We start from the raw sequence: 19,413 nt of genomic DNA, 5'->3' as shown, positions 1-19,413 counted from the left end.
CTCAGAGCCTGAAGGTCTGGAACTGGGGGGCATTGGGAGAACATTACCTGCCCAACCACAGCGAGCCAACAATGCCTGGTTCGGTGGAGGAGGAACAGTTATGGGGTTGGTAGTAGCCTAGTGGGTAACACACTCGCCTATGAAACAGAAGACCCGGGTTCGAATCCCCCTTACTACCATTGTGTCCCTGAGCAAGACACTTAACCCTAAGTTGCTCCAGGGGGACTGTCCCTGTAACTACTGATTGTAAGTCGCTCTGGATAAGGGCGTCTGGTAAATGCCGTAAATGTAAATGTAAATGTAAATGGTTATTTTTCAGCGGTCGGGCCGTTCCAAAATGGCCTGCCAAAACAATTCCAGACAATTCCATGCCTTGTCCGGAATGCCCAAGCTCAGTGAGAACTGGAAGAACCTGACCTGCCCACCTAGAGCCCAGGCCTCAGCTCAGCTTTTCCGGAAGAATTCCAAGTTCCAACTCCAAAATCTTTCCAAAAAACTGGAAGCTTCTATGTACACCACCATCCGTAGTGCATTTTTCTTACCTTATAGAACAAAACCGAGGACACAGGACTATGAGGTTATGTGAACAGCAATAACAAAAAGACAAAAGGTTTGTGTCTCTCCAAAGCAGGAGCTTTTGCTGTGATGGCAGCATTTCACACTCTGGGCTTCTCTTGACCGTCTTGGACAACGGAGACGGTTTCCAGCAGTCCTGAAGGTTTGTGCTGAACACTTCTTGTCATTCTTCACTTTCTCCTGACAACAAAAATACTAAATATGTCATCCTCCATCTTAGCCTCCATGACCGCCACAGAGTAAGTGGTAGTAGCCTAGTGGGTAACACACTCGCCTATCAACCAGAAGACCCAGGTTCAAATGCCACTTACTACCATTGTGTCCCCGAGCAAGACACTTGAGTGTCTCCAGGGGGGGACTGTCTCTGTAACTACTGATTGTAAGTCGCTCTGGTTAAGAACGTCTGATAAATGCTGTAAATGAGTAAGTGTGTCCAAGCTGTTGACTGGTAATGTATATAGAATAAGAAGTAAAATTATAGCTGTATTTTGATTTGTATAGATGTATATAGGTCAGATACCCCGAAAATATTGGTCCATAGAGTATGACAGCTGGAATTTAGACAAATGTGTGCGTCTTAGTAGACGGCGCGCGTGCGCGTGGAAGAGACGCCGGTGGGCGGGGACTCGATGCCGATGGGCGGGGACTCGATGCCGATGGGCGGGGACTCGATGCCGGTGGGCGGGGCGAACGCCAGATGCCGTCACGCAGGGGGAAAGTAGCGTTACTCCGCGCCACAATGTCGCCGCTCGCGTCGACCCAGTAAGCCGCTAGTAGGAGAAGAGTTGCGCCGCCGGTAATGCTGGGATCGGTGATGAAACTACAGACCCGGGTTCTCCGGCGGGGCGTCGCGTCGTTCCCGCTTCTCAAGGTAAAAAACGCAGCACTTTCCGGTTCTGTCGGCGCGGCTGGACCGCGTCCGGTGGTTCTTCCTTCTGACATTAAACGCAACATGCGCCAGGAAGTCGTTTCGTAGGTTTTTTTTCCCCGATTCCCTTGCAAGTTTTTGAGCGCGAGGTGGGAACCGTCGGTCGGGTCGCTGTGGGATATTCAGGGTGTGGTGGACTCCATTGTCGAGAGAGGAACAAACTTTTTCTCAGGAAAAGATTCGCCGATGTTGTTAAAAACGAACGCCAGACGTTTCCTTTTCCGTCTTGCATGTGAGGTCTTCCTCTTCCTCACCTCGAGGCTTCTGTACAAACCCCGACTTTTAAAACAGGCGAACACGCACTTTCTGATCTCTCAGCGTTGCTTTACAGCAGAATCGTTGCATGACGTATCAACCTTGTGTGTGTGTGTGTGTGTGTGTGTGCGTGTGTGCGCGCGCTTTTAAACTTGGAGAAGCCCCACGCAGCTCTCCACCTTCCCCTCTGAACCTGAATCAAATGGCCTGAAACCAGCTGGACGGACAAAAGTGTTGCCGAAAACAATGCTGCGGAGGTGCCGTGACGTGGGTGGAGGCCAGGCGATGTTCACACAGAGAACATGACACCAGGAGATGGTGTACCTGCTGAGACATCAGAGAGCAGGTGCCGTTTCGTTTGTTCGCCGATGAAGATCGTCATCTGACGCCTTTTCGACGCTTCCAAGATGTCACATGCTCCAAATAGAGGCACCGAGACGCACCCCACCCCACTGCCTTCTTGGATATCCCAGCAAATCTTCACCGAGTTTACTTACGGATGTACCCTCTATCATCCTAGATTTAATTACGCACCTCATCTGTGACGACCGCTGACTGAGACTGGTTTCCCGGGCGACCGCACATTTAGCAATAGCCCGTCACCCTACAGAATCTCTGGAAGTCACGGAGAAGCACAGGACTCTTTAACGGGTCCGTACGCTGGTTTGATGAGGATGACGACGATGACTGTGTAATTAAATGGGTTTTGGGGTTGTTCCGAATGTCACCAACCCGCACTTCTACGGCCCTCCGGGTGCCGTTTGACTGAAGAGCCCACATTTGGATCCCATTGGCAAGGCTTGCTTGTCTGCACGCAGCACAAATAAATGAGTCAAAGTCAACGTTGCATGCAAAAGTGCTGAGGAACGGGCGGGTTCAGCAGAACCGGGGCCACGGTGAAGCCCAAGTGATGAAACCTCTGGTATCCGGCCGAGGCAAACTGTGCAGTTCCTCACCTCCAGTTCGCTGTACCCAGCTCAGTGCACTACGTAACGCATACTTCAGTCCACCTCGCACGGCAAAACGATTTGTATGTGTGTGTCTTATTTCGCCGCTGTGTGACTGGAGAGAGCATGTGACAATATGAATTGCTGCAGCAGGACTCAGTCCGGTGATGCGCCCCATCTGTCCAGTCTGCAGTCGGAGACGACACGTTCGCTCTAATTCACTTGCGTTGCAGTTTGTGCTCAAATCTTCAGGGTGTCTGAAAGAACCTTACGTGCGTCAGGAGCTTTTGTTCCCCCCCCCCCCCCCCCCCCCCCCCCCCCCCATATTCATTGTTTTATTGCAGCTATAAACGTAACAGGAGCTGTACTTCCTGAAGGCCTGTGTAATAGAAATCGTGTTGATTCTTTCCAGGTCACTGACCGTGCACTCGGTTGCCCTGCCCTCCTTTGCTCATTATTTTCCCTTTTTATGTCTCAACAACTTTGCATGCAATAATAACAAAACCATTTATTTCATTATATCCATAAAATTGCACATTGAATTTCCTGTCGCTCTACTGCTTGCATAATGTAGCTTAATTTTGTGAAGAATTGCACACGTTGCCCAGTTGTGCATCCTGCACAAATATTCCAGTTCTTAGTCGCTATGAGCTGTGTTAAGAAAAGCATGGCTTCTGGGCCTCACTGTTCCTTTCATCACAGACACGTAGGAAAGTCCTGGCAATTCTCAACGAGGCAACAAGACAGGTAGTGCTCCAGGAGCCTTTTTTCCCCCGCTGAACAGCGTTTTCACTGTGCAATACTTCACTGTAATTGATGTAGTAATAACACCAAGGAATGGTGCGTCTGAATACTAAGTAGTAAGACCCCATTTTCTATGGCTCGGAGAAAAGTGTTCTCCCTGAATCCGTGAGTTCTAGGGAAATGTAACTTGGGTGAACCAGGTCATGGCACAATTTATCCTAGATGTGGCTAATGGACGGACATTCTTTCTTCTAAGGTAGACCGTTCCCCCGTACGAAGTACCATAGTGCGCTTGTATTGATGTTCCCAATGACGCGTTTGTGACCCCAAAAGTCCTTCGCTCCTGCAGATTCTGCATTGTTACTGCGGGTCACTGTATTGTTAAGCTCTGTATTGAAAGGATTTAAGTGATTTGGGACGTTTGCTGGTGAAGAGTCCACGTTCTGCCAGTGACTATTCTTGTTTAAACCTGCCCTGTCATAACTGTGGTGGGCGCCACACTCCATGGGCGATAAACTTGTCATTCACACAGCAACTGCTAGACCTCTACCCTTTAGTGGTTGTCAAGATCCATCTCGGTCAGGAAGCAGGGGAGACTTGTGTTTCTAAATATAATTCACTAAGTGCACTCAGTTGTCCTTTTCGATTCGGCTACAGCATGCAGGTCATATATTAACATTTGCTAACATCTATGCATCATCTTAAAACTGACCAATCGAAGATGCTTTATTAATGGCACTGTTTGCAGTCTGGTATCTGTTTCAATGCAGAGCGATAAAATATTGACAGAATGACAGAAGACAACATCTCTTGCAGTCCATTTATGCAGTTCTCCGCTTTTAATGAGTAGTTACAACCCAACCTGGATCGACTCGGCCTTAAGTGAGTGATTGTGATTGTCCTTTGTGATACACAGCAGCACAGCACACGGTGCACACAGTGAACTTTGTCCCATCATTTAACCCATCACCCTGAGTGAACAGTGGGCAGCCATGACAGGCACCCGGGGAGCAGTGTGCGGTGTCTTGCTCAACTTCACAATGGTAATAATTAGGAATGGGCTCTACATATGACATCATTTATGTATTGTGCGTCTGACAGACACAGAATGTCCATTAACAGTCTCATATTCAGTCTGGGATGTGAGACGAGCGCAAAGCTGGTTTCAGACTGAATACAACAAGCACTGTGATCTGAACCTAGGCCTGCAACAACGAATCGATTAAACCGATAAAAAAAATGATTACTAAAAGCATCTGCAATGAATTTCATAATCGATCCGTTGTGTCGTGCGACACAGAGACATTTGATTATTAAAAAAAAAAACTTAAGTTGAGCGCAGAGTCCAGCGAACATACTCTGTCTCTCTCACGCGCTGATGCCTGCAGAGGTTGGCACCTCATAGACAGGGCGAGGTAAAAAAAGGTAGAGAAAAGATACAAGGCCACGTAGGCCATAATTCGTGTGCAATTTAACATGCGGTTTTACGTTAAAAACAAGCACAGTTTCTAACGTCTGTCACCTGACTCCGCCAGTGGAAGTGGTCTGTGCACGTGGGCTTCCACCCATTACTGTGGTGGAAGGCTAACAATGAAAGATATTCCATGTTGGCCAGGCTAGCCAAGTGGGGCAGTGGTGGCCTATCATTTAAGGAATCCCAAAGAGCCAAAGTGCTACAGAGGACACATTTTGTTGAGTCACCGTGTGCTGTGTTAGTCCATTTTTATTTTATTATTATTATTATTATAACAGCTCAAGGAGCAACATGTTTATGTCATTTATATTTCTAAAGTAATAGAACTTTCTTACTTTCAGTTTCAATGTGATTCTTGAGTTTGCTTCTGAGACACCAGTAGATTCAGTAGATTTTTTTTTTTTTTTTTTTTTTTTTTTAATAAAGTGCCACCTGAGCTGCCAGAATGATAAATAATTTATAAAAAAAAAAAAAGAACAATACAAATCAGAAAATTTAACAGGATTTGTTTGAATGTCAGAACTTCTTCTCTACACTACACTGCAGATGCACACACTCACACACACACACACTGCAAAAAAAGCTTTTCTAACTTAGTAGTTTTGTCCTGATTTCGGTCCAGATCTCTAAAAAATCTTAAATCAAGATACATTTACTAGACACATGAAATAGCATAAGAAATGATGTCTTGTTTTCTGATAAAACATCTCAAAATTAAGTGATTGTTTAAAACAAGCAAAATAATCTACCAGTGGGGTAAGAAAACTAATCTTAATGAGATATAATCTCAAACAGAGGTTTTAAGCATCACTTAATTTTCTCTTGTCTAGTAATCTTGATTTAAGATTTTTTAGATACATGACGACAGATTGAAAAATGAATGGTCCAAAAAAAAGCTAGTGAATAAAAACATGTCTTTAGTCTTTTCATGCAAGGTAACTATAGCACCCCTGCTTTACTACTGTTATTAACGCGCTAACGCTAACTTGTCATGCCTGTCAAGCTGGATGACGGGTAAACATTTACATTTACAGCATTTATCAGACGCCCTTATCCAGAGCGTCTTACAATCAGTAGTTACAGGGACAGTCCCCCTGGAGCAACTTAGGGTTAAGTGTCTTGCTCAGGGACACAATAGGCGAGTCGTCCATGCGGAGACGCAGAGAACAGTCCGAACGCTGTTTCATCCCCCCTCCACACCTGTAGGTGGCGCTTGATTTTTTTTTAGATATTTGGACTGGAAACGAGATAAAATTACTAGGTAAGAAAAGTGTAGTGTAGTGTAGCTATACATGACAACAGATTGAAAAGTGAATGGTCCAAAAAAGGCTAGTGAATAAAAACACGTCTTTAGTCTTTTCATGCAAAGTGCAAACTAACTATAGCACCCCTGCTTTACTATTGTTATCAATGCGCTAACGTTAACTTGTCAAGCTGGATAACGAGTAAACACCAGCACCAGGGACATTACATTCCTCAGTTCAAAATGGAACTAAAGTAGGATTCTGTAGTGACTTCCCCTGCTGCTGAACTCCCTTCTTCCTCCTCATCAAACACTCCAACATGTTTGCGTTTCAGGTGCTGGATCATTGCCGCGGTGCTCCCGTGCCGTGCCATGTCGCTTTTGCATATTTTGCAGTTTATTTAGTGTGAAATGCTCCCGCACTTTGGATGACTTGGGTCGTGCAGATTTCTCTGCCTCTGCCATGTATCTGTCCTCTACCTCCGCTCGTTTTTTTTTTTTTTTTTTTTTTTTTGCTCCGCGCTGTCTATGAGGCGACAAACTCTGCTAGCATCTGTGCACGAGAGAGACCGAATGTGTTCACTCCGTGTTTTTTTTTTTTTTTTTAATAATTAAATGTCTGCGTGTCGCGTGGCACAACGAATCGATTAGGAAATTTGTTGCCAACTCTTTTAGTAATCGATTTTTATCGATTTAAGCGATTCGTTGTTGCAGCGCTAGCTGGGTTATGATTAATTATTATTATTTTGTATTTACTCTTACAGTTTATTGCATTTTATATACATATGTATTCGGAGATATCTTAAAGGACCAGGTGTTGAGGATTTTAATGGAGGCTGTTTTTCTACGTAGTTGAATACAAGAATACATCCTGAAAGCCTTAGATGTTTGTACTTGTTTTGGCCAAAATGCAAAGTAATATTTGGGTAACAAATGTATCCAACTCAGGACCTCTACAGTTTTTACCTCTAGGAATGAATGATTCTTATCATCTGGATGGTGAACAAAGAGTTTCTGTGCTGGCACGCCATGCTAGCAACACGGACTCAGCAGAGATCAAGGCCACTACACCGACTGATCCCAGCGAGGAGGGAGATAATTTTACACAACCCCGCTGACTGTCACTCTGTCTAATTTTCTCGTCTGTCATGTGGGGCATGATGCATGTGCCTGGACTGACTTCACAGACAGCAAACATGCTGAAGTAGCATTCTATTATTAAAAATGGAAGGTGTGCTTATGCAGAACGGTGGTCCCAACATCATTACTGCATGATAATGTACAATTTCGATTAGTCAGGAAAATGCTCAATGAACAAATTGTGGTGCACAGATTGAAGCATTTAGCAAATTAGCATATTACTGGTGGTTCAAAAAAGGAAACTGTGAAATGTAACGTCACATTAAATGACGCAGGTACGTGCTTTCGTGAACCATGCCAAGTGAACAGTGTTTGAGGACGAGACCTTGCTGAAGGGTTCCAGCAAATGGCACCTTGTATCGGTTATTGGTAAAGGTGTGTAGCTCTAATAAACCAATCTACTCTGGTCACAGCAATCCCGGTTCGAATCCAGGTCAAGGCAGGCTTTTATGGGGTAGTGGTGGCCTAGCGGGTAAGGAAGCAGACCCGTAATATGACCGTTACTGCTTCGAATCCGGAACTGCCATGGTGCCACTGAGCACAGTACATTTCCTACGCTCGTGGTCTCCGAGACCAGATGCTGCAAGCGCAGCACTGCACTCAGAATCCCATTGTTTTCCGTGATTCATTGAAGCACGAACAATGGACACAATAGGCGAGTCGTCCATGCAGAGAACAGTCCGAACGCTGTTTCATCCCCCCTCCACACCTGTAGGTGGCGCTGTAAGTCCCCGTCTAGTTCTCCTCCGCGGCGAGGTAAACACCAGCACCAGGACTGCTCCCCTGTTGCTGAACTCCCTTCCTCCTCATCAAACACTCCAACATGTTTGCGTTTCAGGTGCTGGATCATTGCCGTGGTGCTCCCGTGCCGTGCCATGCCGCTTTTGCATATTTTCGCGCAGATTTCTCTGCCTCCGCCATGTATCAGTCCTCTACCTCCGCTGTGACACCTTGAGGGAAGTTATATGCTGGAGAAATATGTTTGATGCTGTTGGCCTTCCGGGTGTCTTTTGTAGGCAGTGTAGATAGCTATGGCGATACCTATAGACCTGCTTTTCTGGGGCAATTAATATTTTCCTTCTCACAATAAAAGGTTTTATTCATTTATTAAATACTGGTTAAATACTCTACCGTTATCCGAACTCCAAAGTTTGTTTTTTTCCCACACCTCAGACTAACGTCAGGTTTTTATCTCCTCAGCTTCCATTTTAGCTCTAATCAAAATGCATCACCAAACCACGCATTTACTGCCCGAGCCTGAGTAATATGATAGATGAACTGTGCTTTTTCAGGCTTAAATTCCTATCAAACACTACATGCAGTGATAAGTGTGTCCCCTCTCCCCCGTTCAGCAACAGGGAAAAGCAAACAGGTCATAAGGCTGCGATGATGATCAGGTTCAAGCCCTTAAAACACTTGCTCTTTTAATTTATATTTTCTTTTTATTTCATTTATCTTGTTTTAATTTCCTCTCAGGACTTTAAGCACCAACACATTTTTGGTAAGTTAACTTTCTTGTAGAATTGTTCTTCAAATAAAGAACTTTGTTAACCAGTCAGATATTTCATCATTTACAAGTCAATATTGCCTATATGCACTGTGATTTAAAAAGGAGTAAAAGTGAACCTGCTAAACTGTTATTAAATGTGATGCTGTTAAAAAAACGTTAGGCGCACCAGTTACATCCTGGTCTAGGTCAGGAACGTGAACAATTAGAAAGAGGGAGGGAAACGTCACAACTGTTGGAACGAAGTGATTTTTAATAAAACAAAACAAGTCACGCCTTGACACACAGTCAGGCCATGAAAAGCACTGGGTAGACTAAATGGGAACAGAGCATCCTTCCTGCGTATTTTCCCTTTCTCCTTCTCTCCCCCTCCTCGTCACAAGACTCAGACGGGAGCGCGAATCAGCGCCAGGTCTGGGAGGAGTTCCGTAAATTACAGGCTCCTCATACCAAAAAGGAAAAGACACCAACAAGACAGAACATACAGACCACACATCACATGATCACGGGACGTAACACACCAGTGCAACTAATGCAAAAAGTTATTCTAGAGCCCTGGTTTCGAATTGAAAAAGCTGGAGTGGTGCAACCCAGGTTCAAACCCCACTTACTGCTTGTGTCCCTGAGCAAGACACCTGAGTGTCTCCAGGGGGACTGTCCCTGTAACTACTGATTGTAAGTCGCTCTGGATAAGGACGTCTGATAAATACCATGTATGTAAATGCAATTTTGTATCCCCCATCTTTGTAAGAAGTGCTTGATCAGTGATTACAAGTCAGTATGGCAAATGTACTCATGATACAGATGACCGTTACAGAAAAAGAGCAAACATCAGCTTATATAACCTAACACATTTTTTGTTCTGACTGTAAAAATATTTGGCAGACAGTGAAACCTGAACCATTAATGGAATTATGTGTTTGCTATACCTTTGTCTAACTGTCATATTAAGGTTAATTTGAAATGCTGTTTTGAATATTGACTATTTCTCTAAGAAACTTCATCCTGAACCCTTTCAGATTTATTCTTTTTATTTATTTGTTTATTTTAAAAATCTTTTTATTGCAGATCTTTACTGCTCTGTCTGTCTGGGACAGAATAATGCAAATCATTTTTCACAGGAGAACAGTAGTGCAGTCAAGTCGCATTTCGTAGTTTAGTATAATCAGGGCATGACCATATTTCCTGCATTGGGTAAGACACACACGGTGGGTAGATATTTATTACCCTTTCTACCTTCTCCGGGCATGGTGAAAAAATCATTATATAGGTCATAATTTTGTCATGCGTTCCACAGCCCTGCTGCCAATATGGCTTCTGGGCGACTTAATGAAAAGCCAAGCTGACCGCTGGGCCTCAGGGATTTGTGTGCACGGCAGCCGTATTTCAGATGTGACAGGGCCAATAATGTCCTGCAGGCTTTTGGCACTGTTGGGGGAAATGGAGAAATGCGGTAGCCTTTGATGGCTGCTAGCCTGTCACCTCCAGGATTCCTCACATTCACGTTGTGCACTAAGAAATCAGCCCAAGAACTGGGTTCAGAGCACATACCAAATCTCAGTAATTATTTCAATTACAGCAATATTTTACACACATTACAGTAGTGTGTGGTGGATAGGGATCTGAAAAACCAGCAGTCGATGACGTTGATGACGTCGCCCCAGACCTAGTGGTGGAAAGTGTATAACAACATGTTTTCATTGGGTTCCTCTTGGCTGTTTTGTGATTTTTTATTTTTTATTTTTAGAATTTGTCAAAACCAAATCTGTAATTATATTCTAACTTGTCATGCCTGTCAAGCTGGATGACGGGTCCTACGATTCTGGCGTGATGTTGTAGACTTGAAAATAGTGTTGCATAATTAATCAAATTTTAATCATGATCACAATTTTGGCTGGGAAGATTAAATTAAGATGATCGTCTGTGATATTTACATTTGAATAGCAGGCTCTGCTGCATATCAAATAGAGCACTTTCTCAACCAAATGTCAACCAACCACCAAGGGGGCGAACAAAAGCGTAATCTGTATGAGTGGCAACCTCAAATTGTGACAGAGTTAGACATAATGTGGGGATCAGTAGGTGACAGCATAAATAGGATGTTGCATTCAGCCTCTCAGCATACGCCAATAAACCCATAAGTAAGATTTTATTTTGTCATTATTTGAGTAAATATCATCAAGAATCATCTTAATTTAATTGTGGCAGCCAAAATCGTGATGTGATTAAAAAATTTTTTTAACTGTGCAGCCCTAGTGCTTTATCCTTTTACCTCAGACAAGGTAGAAGATGGCCAGATATTGGACAAGTATCTGAGTAGGGTGTGTTGATAGAAATGGACGAATCATCTTAATGTTGTAGAGAAGGAATCAACATGATAAATAGCAGTTCACCATTGCTGGGGTTGAGTTTCGGATGGTGTGCTGCCATCCAGGATGATATGCTAGACAGGCAAGCAGCTGAAAGGTCCAGAAAGATTAGTACTGATGACAATTTTGCTGATCTGGCAGCATGTAGTTTCTCTGTAACAGCCAGAAGAGCAGTCTCTGTGGAGTGGGCAGTTTTGAAACCAGACTGATTTGAGTCCTGCTGTTCTTAGTAAGATTCTACCTTCTAGGATTTTAGAAAGAAATGGTAGAAGATGAGACTGGTGCTGTTTTTGGCGGAGAGGGCAAGGTAATACAGAAGGAGAGGAAGAAGTGGTCAGAGCCATGAAGTGGGGTGGGAATGTTTTTCTTGACCGTATGCCCACCGTTTTTCTGTTCAATGGAGCATAAATAACTAAATAAAGCACCCACACAGGCGTTCAGCACCAGCATTTGGACAGATGGCACCAAATATACGCAGTATGTAAAACAATTTTCTCATCAATATCTGCCAAAATTTCAACAAGCGTTAAACAACATTGAGTGAACTTTTTGGGAGTAAAAAGAACAATGAGCAGGCTTATTTTTAATTTTTTGCAATTTAAATAGACAGTTGTCATATCTGTGTGTAACAGATATGAAATGCACCCAGCATCTGTGAGTGTTTTTTTTTTCATGGCTTGCCTGCTAGTCTCCAGTTATTAGAGCTGACAAACATACCCAAACTGTTACAGGTTACCTTTTCAAGTCACTCTACTGTACTTTTGTCTTTCAGGCTCTCCGCTAGTGCTCAATACCGTTTCACTTTTCTTTCCTGCATATCTACCAGCTCCAGTTACAACAGTGTGAGAGGAGAAGGCACAGTAGTATTTGGATATCAAGACAGGATTATGCTGTTTTTAGAGTCTCTTAGCATTCACAGAAATCTGTACAGGAGGTTCCATTATACAGTGGGCCCTGCTTCGTTTGAAGTGCTTCCATAGATGTGCTGTATACATAAGTCTACAACATGCTTTGAAAAGTGCAGTTTTCACAGATATAGAACACATACCAAACTCTGTTATGCATGCAATAAACTACAAGGTCTATAAATGTTAACATAGTCAGATTATCAGATATGTAGTTCCCCAGGTATTTAACCACATTACATTCTTTAAAGACAGCCGCTCGAAAGAAGTCAGGAAATACCAGATATCAATCTCTGAACCAAGTAGGCACACAGCTCTATTCAAAAGCAGGTCCAAACCACTCTAGTCAAGCTATATGTGGCACTCTCACCGCTTGCCTGAAGGAGATAAAGGCGTGTCTGAAGCTGTTATACACATATAAACTCTTTCAGAGCTAAAATACACATATATGTACTATGTTTTGATAAAAAAAAAACTGTCAGTGGTCAAAATAAGATTCTGCATTCTATTTAAGATACTTTGATGGAATACTAGCCAGAGCTATAGGCCGATAATTATATACATATTTTATATGGGCACTAATATAATGGATAATATAGAATCAGGTAAAATACCATAAGTTAAAAATCAGAGGTAAGGTAAGCAGAGGGCAAGCAAAGGGACGAGTTATATGAAGATGGTTGTTCAGAGAATGAAATGTAACAACATGAATATGTTATGACTTAAAATATATTTAAAAACGTATAGTTCATTTTTTAAACTGCCTATGGAGGCTTTTAGGGGAGCTTGTGTCCTTTTTAGGTGGAGACGAGCTTACCTTAGCTCCCCCATAAATTAAACAGTGCCGGCAACATAACATTAGTGATGTGATGTTATATTCAGTTAAACAATTAAACTATTTTTTCAACTTTAATGAAATGACTCAAACACTGACAGCAGTATGTATCATTTGCAGGGGTGGGTAAGACTCAATGGTGATTGAGCAGGAAAAGAGAGAAATTAGTTTTGTTGGTGGAGGGAGAAATAGAACAGCTGTCTTCCTTCTGGGTCTCTGTCTGAATGTCACTGGAGGACTTGATAGCATCAGGCTTTCATGGTTTGCATGTTAATTGGATGAATTGGGAGGAGGAATGAAGCCACCACAATTGTCCTTGTTTTCGTTTGAAGGGGCATTAACAAGGAAATGCTATCATTTCTGGCTCTCAGGAAGATGTCTGGATTAAGTTCCAACAATCTTGGGTTCAGAGCACTGAAACAACTTATTTCCACCTGCAATTCTTTTTATTTTGCATATCGCAGAGTCAGCCACTGCTTTTTTTAGTCTGCTGATGCTTAAGAAGTTGATAATGGCCTTAGAGCTGGGAATATTTGAGTGAACAGTAGAATGGTTAAATCATACATTAATAAAATTGCATTTTATTGTCTATAGTTGTCTATAGTATAGTTCACTTACTGTTTGTTTAAACGTAATTATCTTTTTGGCCATAAATGAGCAGTCCTAATTTCAACCCATCAAGTATATTCAATATATCGGCCGCTCCTAGTTCAGAGTTGTAAGATTTTACTCCTTTCCGGTCACTTCCAAGTCAGAGTCAGAATACAGAGAGGAGTTGTAACAACTGATGGACTGGTCAGCAATCTTTTTATGAACATGGACAAAAGGAAACAGGTGATTGTTGACTTCAGAAGAGAATGGAAGGACCACTTCCCACTGAACATTGATTGATTTTGTGTAGAGATAGTCAGGAACACATAGTTCCTTGGTGTTCATCTAGAGGAAAACCTCTCCTGGAATCTAAACACAGATGAGAAGATCATTGGAGTCTCTCTTCCCTCCGTAAGACATTTGCATCACACGCCCCATCAGGAAAGCCACCAGCATTGTGAAGGAGACTATGCAACCCTCACATGCACTGTTCACCCTCCTAGCAACCAAAAAAAAGTACCAAAGCATTTGGACCCTCACTGCCAGACTGTGCAAAATCTTCATCCCACAGGCCATCAGACAACCTCGTAAAGACACGCACACTCACACACTACCTCTGTTATATTGGGTACATTTTTGAGTACATCCATTTTCCATTTTGCACAGCAGTATCTGCACTATTTTTACTTTGCACGTGTAATATTCGTTTCACTATTCGTTTAGTGTTGTCTGTCTCATTGTTGTCCACATGTTTTCATTAAATTTTACTGTTGCTCTGCCTGCTTCCTCTGTTTGTGCTTTATGTAGCCGGTTTGTCTGCGTCACACACGTGCACTTTGTCAGTATGTAACTTAACATAACTACGTTACACGCAGCACCAGGTTCCAGAGAAACGTTGTTTCGTTTCAATACGTACTGTCAATGTATGTGGCGCTGCAGTCGGTGAATCCTAAACTTTTTTTGTGTTGTATTTTGACATTTGGTCCCCAAGGACTTGTTATGAAGCCTGGAATATGCTGATAAAAGAACATTGTGTGCAGAACCGAGATGATGATGATGATGATGATGAGGATGATGATGAGGCTGTTTGCAAGACAGTGGCAAATTGCCTGAGTGCGGTCTGTCTGGGTTTCTCCTCCTCCTCAGAGTCTACATTTTCTCTCATTAGCATCTTGGTGGTGTGCCATGAAAAAACACAGCAGTCTGAATGACGTGCTGCTCCTGGCATGACGCATGGGGCTAATCGGTGTGCAGCGGAGCTATGCGGCCATATTTTGCTCCTCCATTTGTAGCAAACAAATGACTTGAGTGAATGCACCGATGCTTTAATCAACTAGTCATGCATACGTAAAATTCTCTTGGTCTGATGGAGGCAAGGCACTCAGCACAAGCCACTGTGCTCACATGCTTGGAGTCTATAAGCAGTAGATTTATCTATTTCAAGCAGGGCCTCAATGCAACCGTAGACAGTCGCTCACGTCGCTTTTTCCTCACCTGAATTGATGTTGGATGAGATCTGTGTCGGTGAGAAAATGCCATGCAGACACGGAACTAGAAGACTTACGTATCCTTAGTGTCTATATTACTGGTACATTTGTGAAGAATCTAAAAGCAGCATTCTTCAATTGAACTCTATTTCAAAAAAATATTTAAACATTTGTGCAGGTTGAAGAGATGGTAGAAACTGTAACTCTTCCAGGATTCAGATGTGGTGTTCACCGTAATTCTGATTCATTCGTTAATTTTCCTAAACTGGATTGGCAAGTCTGGAGCATATACCAAGAGCCACACCTTGAGCTGCTTGGCAGACTGAATTTGCATGCAGCAATCCCAGGACTAGACTGGAATCAAGGCTCCTTGTACCAAGTGAGCCGTCCGTGGAACATAGAGTCTGTGGATGACCCCTTGTGATCGGACCGGACCAATCGTGTCTCCAGAGTTTCACAGATCACTGGTTACTTTGTTTTAGATGAAGATGAAAGGGAGAGGTTTTTAAAAGACTTCAGACCTTTTTCAGCCCTTGCAGTGAGAATTTGACCTTTCGCTTGTGCTGCCCTTGATTCTTAGACTAATGTAATATTGATCGAATGGGGAGATGGTGGGTCCGGTGGGTTGTGGCCAACGGGTTGTTGTATGTCACTATGACAGGGACGCATGTGACCACTGCCCCATACACTAAATCCACAGAGTCTGTGCTTAATCGACCAGCACAGCCACACTAAATGAAATCAGTTCCTGTTCCCACAATACTCAGTAGGGAATGTTGATAGTATTTTCATCTTTTAAGAGACTTTGTTTCATTCCTATTATTTTGGGACAGTGTAAGACTTAATTTCTTTTGTTAAATTGTTTTTATTGTAGACTTTTATTTTTAATTTATTAACATTGAAGAAAATCAAAGCACAGCATTGAAAGCATTGCTGTGGAAATGACAAGTCCAATCAGATTAAAAGACTGATTTACCTATTGCACAGTTATGCTGACAGCCACGCTGCCGTTGCACCGCAGGTTGAAAAGCAGCAGCAGGAGACGTTTGCCAAAGGCAGAATCAGCAGTTCATGAACTGTATACAAACTTGTCCATTTTAATACATTTTCTTTTAAATTTCAGGTTTCTTCCTTATTTGTGATTATGATTGCTTGCTTATGATAACTCTGTCCCATCATACAGTTTCTATGTCAAATTCAAATTTTATTTGTCACGTACACAGTCATACATGGTATGATATGCAGTGAAATGCTTGTGTGACTGCTATTGACCACAATATTACAAATATTGCAAGTATAAAGCTTTACATATAATGTAAACATACATTATATGTAACGCAACAAGGTGTGCAAATGTACTGTGCTGATTGTATAGTCACTGTTAAACGCAATCATGCTGTAATCCTGCTGAAATCATTTTCACGATTTGTATGAAGATTTTTTTTCTTCATTAACACAGTTGACACAGATGCTGTCATTCATTCACTTGCTACAATCATGACAGCCAGGAGTCACAGTAAATAATGAATATTATATCTTATTTAACAGCTCACTGTACTAATAATACAAGATATGTCTGAACTTAGCTGAAATGCCGTTCAGTGTGTTATTTTCGAGCTACGTCTTCATCTGTCCAGCAGCAGGTTGAAGGTTTTGTGTGTTCCACAGGCTCAGCCCACGCATTGTCTCTGGGGACGGCACCAGATCGCATTTTATGGATCTTTACTGCCCTCTCATGGTAAATTAGAATTTTGCATGTCTTCAATTCAACAAGGAGCGTGGTACATTGATCTAGGATCAAACCATGACTAAACAAAAGAATAGATTTATTATCTTATAATTTTACTTAACAACCCAGATTGCCGGAAAACATAAGCAGTTCAAATGAATCTCTTTCTTGCCCCGGGGCTGTAGACATCTCAGTGGAGTACAAACATGGCCGTCCGGTGCTGGCGCTGCCCTTGCCTTCTAAGAGAGAGAAATGTGTGTTCTTCCTGAGGCCCATGCTCATGACCATCAATGACCTCATCCAAGACTTGAAGAAAGAAGATCCCGGTATAGAATCAGCTGTGGTGCTCACAACAGGTGAGTCCAGAAAAAAAGGAGGGGAAAAATGCACGAGCAACATCCATGAGGATCCAATGCATTGGATTTTAAAACATCTACTGATTTGAACATATAGCAAGCAGCAGACTTGCAGATAATCTGAGCAGGAATTTGGCTCTGCACCATACCTGTTAAGAATTTTGCACAACGTACATACATTTATTCACTTTAATATGTTTTTTTTTTCTCTGCACAAGTGTGTTTGTTGCTTTGGATAAAACAGCTTACACCGTATTTTGCAACCTTTCTGGAGAGCGTTGTGCCTGTCTCTGTGCTTTCAGAAGGGGAGAAGGTTTCATGCAGCACCTCCGTAGACACACTTCTCCAGAGAAACTTCCAACTCTGCATCAATGACATGGTCTACAACGTTCACTCTGCACAGCAAGGTAATAAACCGAAATTCCTATTTGTCCTGTTCCATTTGCTTTTATTTGTAAACAGATTTTTAAAGATTTCTGTCAAACGCATTCAGTTATTCTTCTTCTTCTAAAACAATTTGTAATTACTTTTACTTTTATTACAATACTAATATTGGTGTCAGGAGCACTTCTATTAAGTAAGAACGAAAGTCAAGAAGAAAGGTTGTCTTACTTCCAAGCACTACCAATTGTTTATTACGGGTTTTCAATGTTCAACGATATAGTTAAATAAAGCTTTTAAAAGCAACACCACATTATAACTGGTTTAATTAGCTAGTTTGCACATTAAATAAAGCCTGTGTCGCAACAGATAGAGTCATGACCGTGCACATTATCCTCAGATAAGGATGGCCATGGTCCACTACTGGGCGTGGATGACATGAAGAACATGGTGCATCTTCTGTACTCTGCGCTCCACCTGCCAGTCCATCAGCAGATAAAGGAAGTGGAGCTTCGCAGGAAGCTGGACAGCCTCCAGCAGGAGCTGATGCCCCTGGAAATGGTGAGGGGTAGACCGGTAATACAGGAACAGTGAATGTGGAATGGTGCTCTACTCGTACCGGATTATTTCTGTTGTGTTACGAACCCGCACTGCTGCTCAGCAAGGAGTCAATATGCATGCCAATCGCTATTCTTCTCATTTCAGTCCTTTAACTTCACTTTGGTGCTAAGCACATAATGATTTAAGATGAAAGAGTGATGTAGGAAGATGGTTGTAGGTTTATATCTGGGGGTAAAATATCTGCGTGGTTTTGTGTGTGTGTGTGTGTGTGTGTGTGTGTGTGTGTGGTGTTGTAGCTGAGGACCCAGGTCGATCGCAGAGCTGAGCTGAGCTCGTCATGGGCGCTGTGGACAGGACTGGCACTTCTGTCGGTGCAGGGTGGGGCTCTGGCCTGGCTCACTTGGTGGGTGTACTCCTGGGACATCATGGAACCGGTCACATACTTCATCACCTACAGCACCAGCATTGCGGTTTTCTCCTACTACGTCCTCACCAAGCAGGTGCGCTATACATTGGTTTCTTCCCAAAATCACCATCAGTGGGGTTCACAGATGCCACATTACAGATGTGTGAGAACTAGGGATGACAATGTCTTGTCTGGTGGATTAGACTGAAGATGGGATTTTTTTTTTTTATTTTGAGGCCAGATTCCAGAATAGCTCAAGAAATCATTAAATATAGGATGTTCTTGTTGACTTGAAATGCACTCCTCAGTGCTATGTTGGCTTCAGTAACCCAACAATGTGTGTGCAGTTAACCTATGTTGAGGTGTTAAGGAATTGGATGATGGAACTAGACAGAAATGTTCATTTTTATTTGCCTAACGCTTCTGTTGCTCTAGGACTATGTGTACCCTGATGCGAAAGACCGGCAGTTTCTGCATTACTTCCACAAGGGGGCTAAACGGAAGCATTTCGACGTGACCAAGTATAATGAGCTGAAGGAGGAGATGGCTGTGGTATGGAACTGCTTGTCCTGTCTTGTCTTTTTTTGTGAGGTGGTGTCATGCCCATAAAGCTTGCGTGCACGATTCCTTCCACAGGTGGAGGAGGATTTGAGGCGTTTGAGGAGTCCAAATCAACTCCAACTTCCTGTACAGCAGATTCAGCCAAAGGAATGAGGAAGATCCATCGATGTTAACATTTACATATATTTAGTTTTGAACGTGGTGCCTTTCATTTTACATTTTTGATTTCAAATTTTGGAAATGTCCTTATGCAAAGCATGGCAAAACTATTAACTATTTGAAGGCTTTGAAATAAACACGGTGTGAATGTTTGAAATCTTTAGTGTTTCTCTTCTAACCAAGCACAATTTGAAATATGTTCAGGTACATCATGGATCTTTGCCTTAACGCAGTAAATAAAATAAACACCAACGCAAAG

At 42.6% G+C, this 19,413-nt stretch overlaps 1 protein-coding gene across 1 annotated transcript; it reads left to right on the top strand.

Moving 5' to 3' along the window:
• The first annotated feature begins 1,259 nt into the window (after positions 1-1,259).
• Positions 1,260-19,311, top strand: LOC114788392 (calcium uniporter regulatory subunit MCUb, mitochondrial-like). Its single transcript, XM_028976932.1, has 8 exons — positions 1,260-1,447; positions 16,670-16,739; positions 16,916-17,086; positions 17,389-17,493; positions 17,868-18,028; positions 18,325-18,528; positions 18,870-18,986; positions 19,071-19,311. The coding sequence occupies exons 1-8, from the start codon at positions 1,376-1,378 to the stop codon at positions 19,146-19,148; spliced, it is 978 nt and encodes a 325-aa protein (XP_028832765.1). The 5' UTR covers positions 1,260-1,375; the 3' UTR covers positions 19,149-19,311.
• The last annotated feature ends 102 nt before the right edge of the window (positions 19,312-19,413 follow it).

This window comes from Denticeps clupeoides, chromosome 4 (assembly GCF_900700375.1).
Source record: "Denticeps clupeoides chromosome 4, fDenClu1.1, whole genome shotgun sequence".
NCBI lineage: Eukaryota > Metazoa > Chordata > Actinopteri > Clupeiformes > Denticipitidae > Denticeps > Denticeps clupeoides.
This window is presented reverse-complemented; position numbering and strand designations above follow the sequence as displayed.

Excerpts from the sequence above, each read along its gene's own strand:
- LOC114788392 (XM_028976932.1), top strand. The coding sequence starts at position 1,376 with ATGCTGGGATCGGTGATGAAACTACAGACCCGGGTTCTCCGGCGGGGC. Across the intron at positions 17,494-17,867 it reads CGTTCACTCTGCACAGCAAG|ATAAGGATGGCCATGGTCCA; the intron begins GTAATAAACCGA and ends CATTATCCTCAG. Across the intron at positions 18,987-19,070 it reads TGAAGGAGGAGATGGCTGTG|GTGGAGGAGGATTTGAGGCG; the intron begins GTATGGAACTGC and ends TTCCTTCCACAG.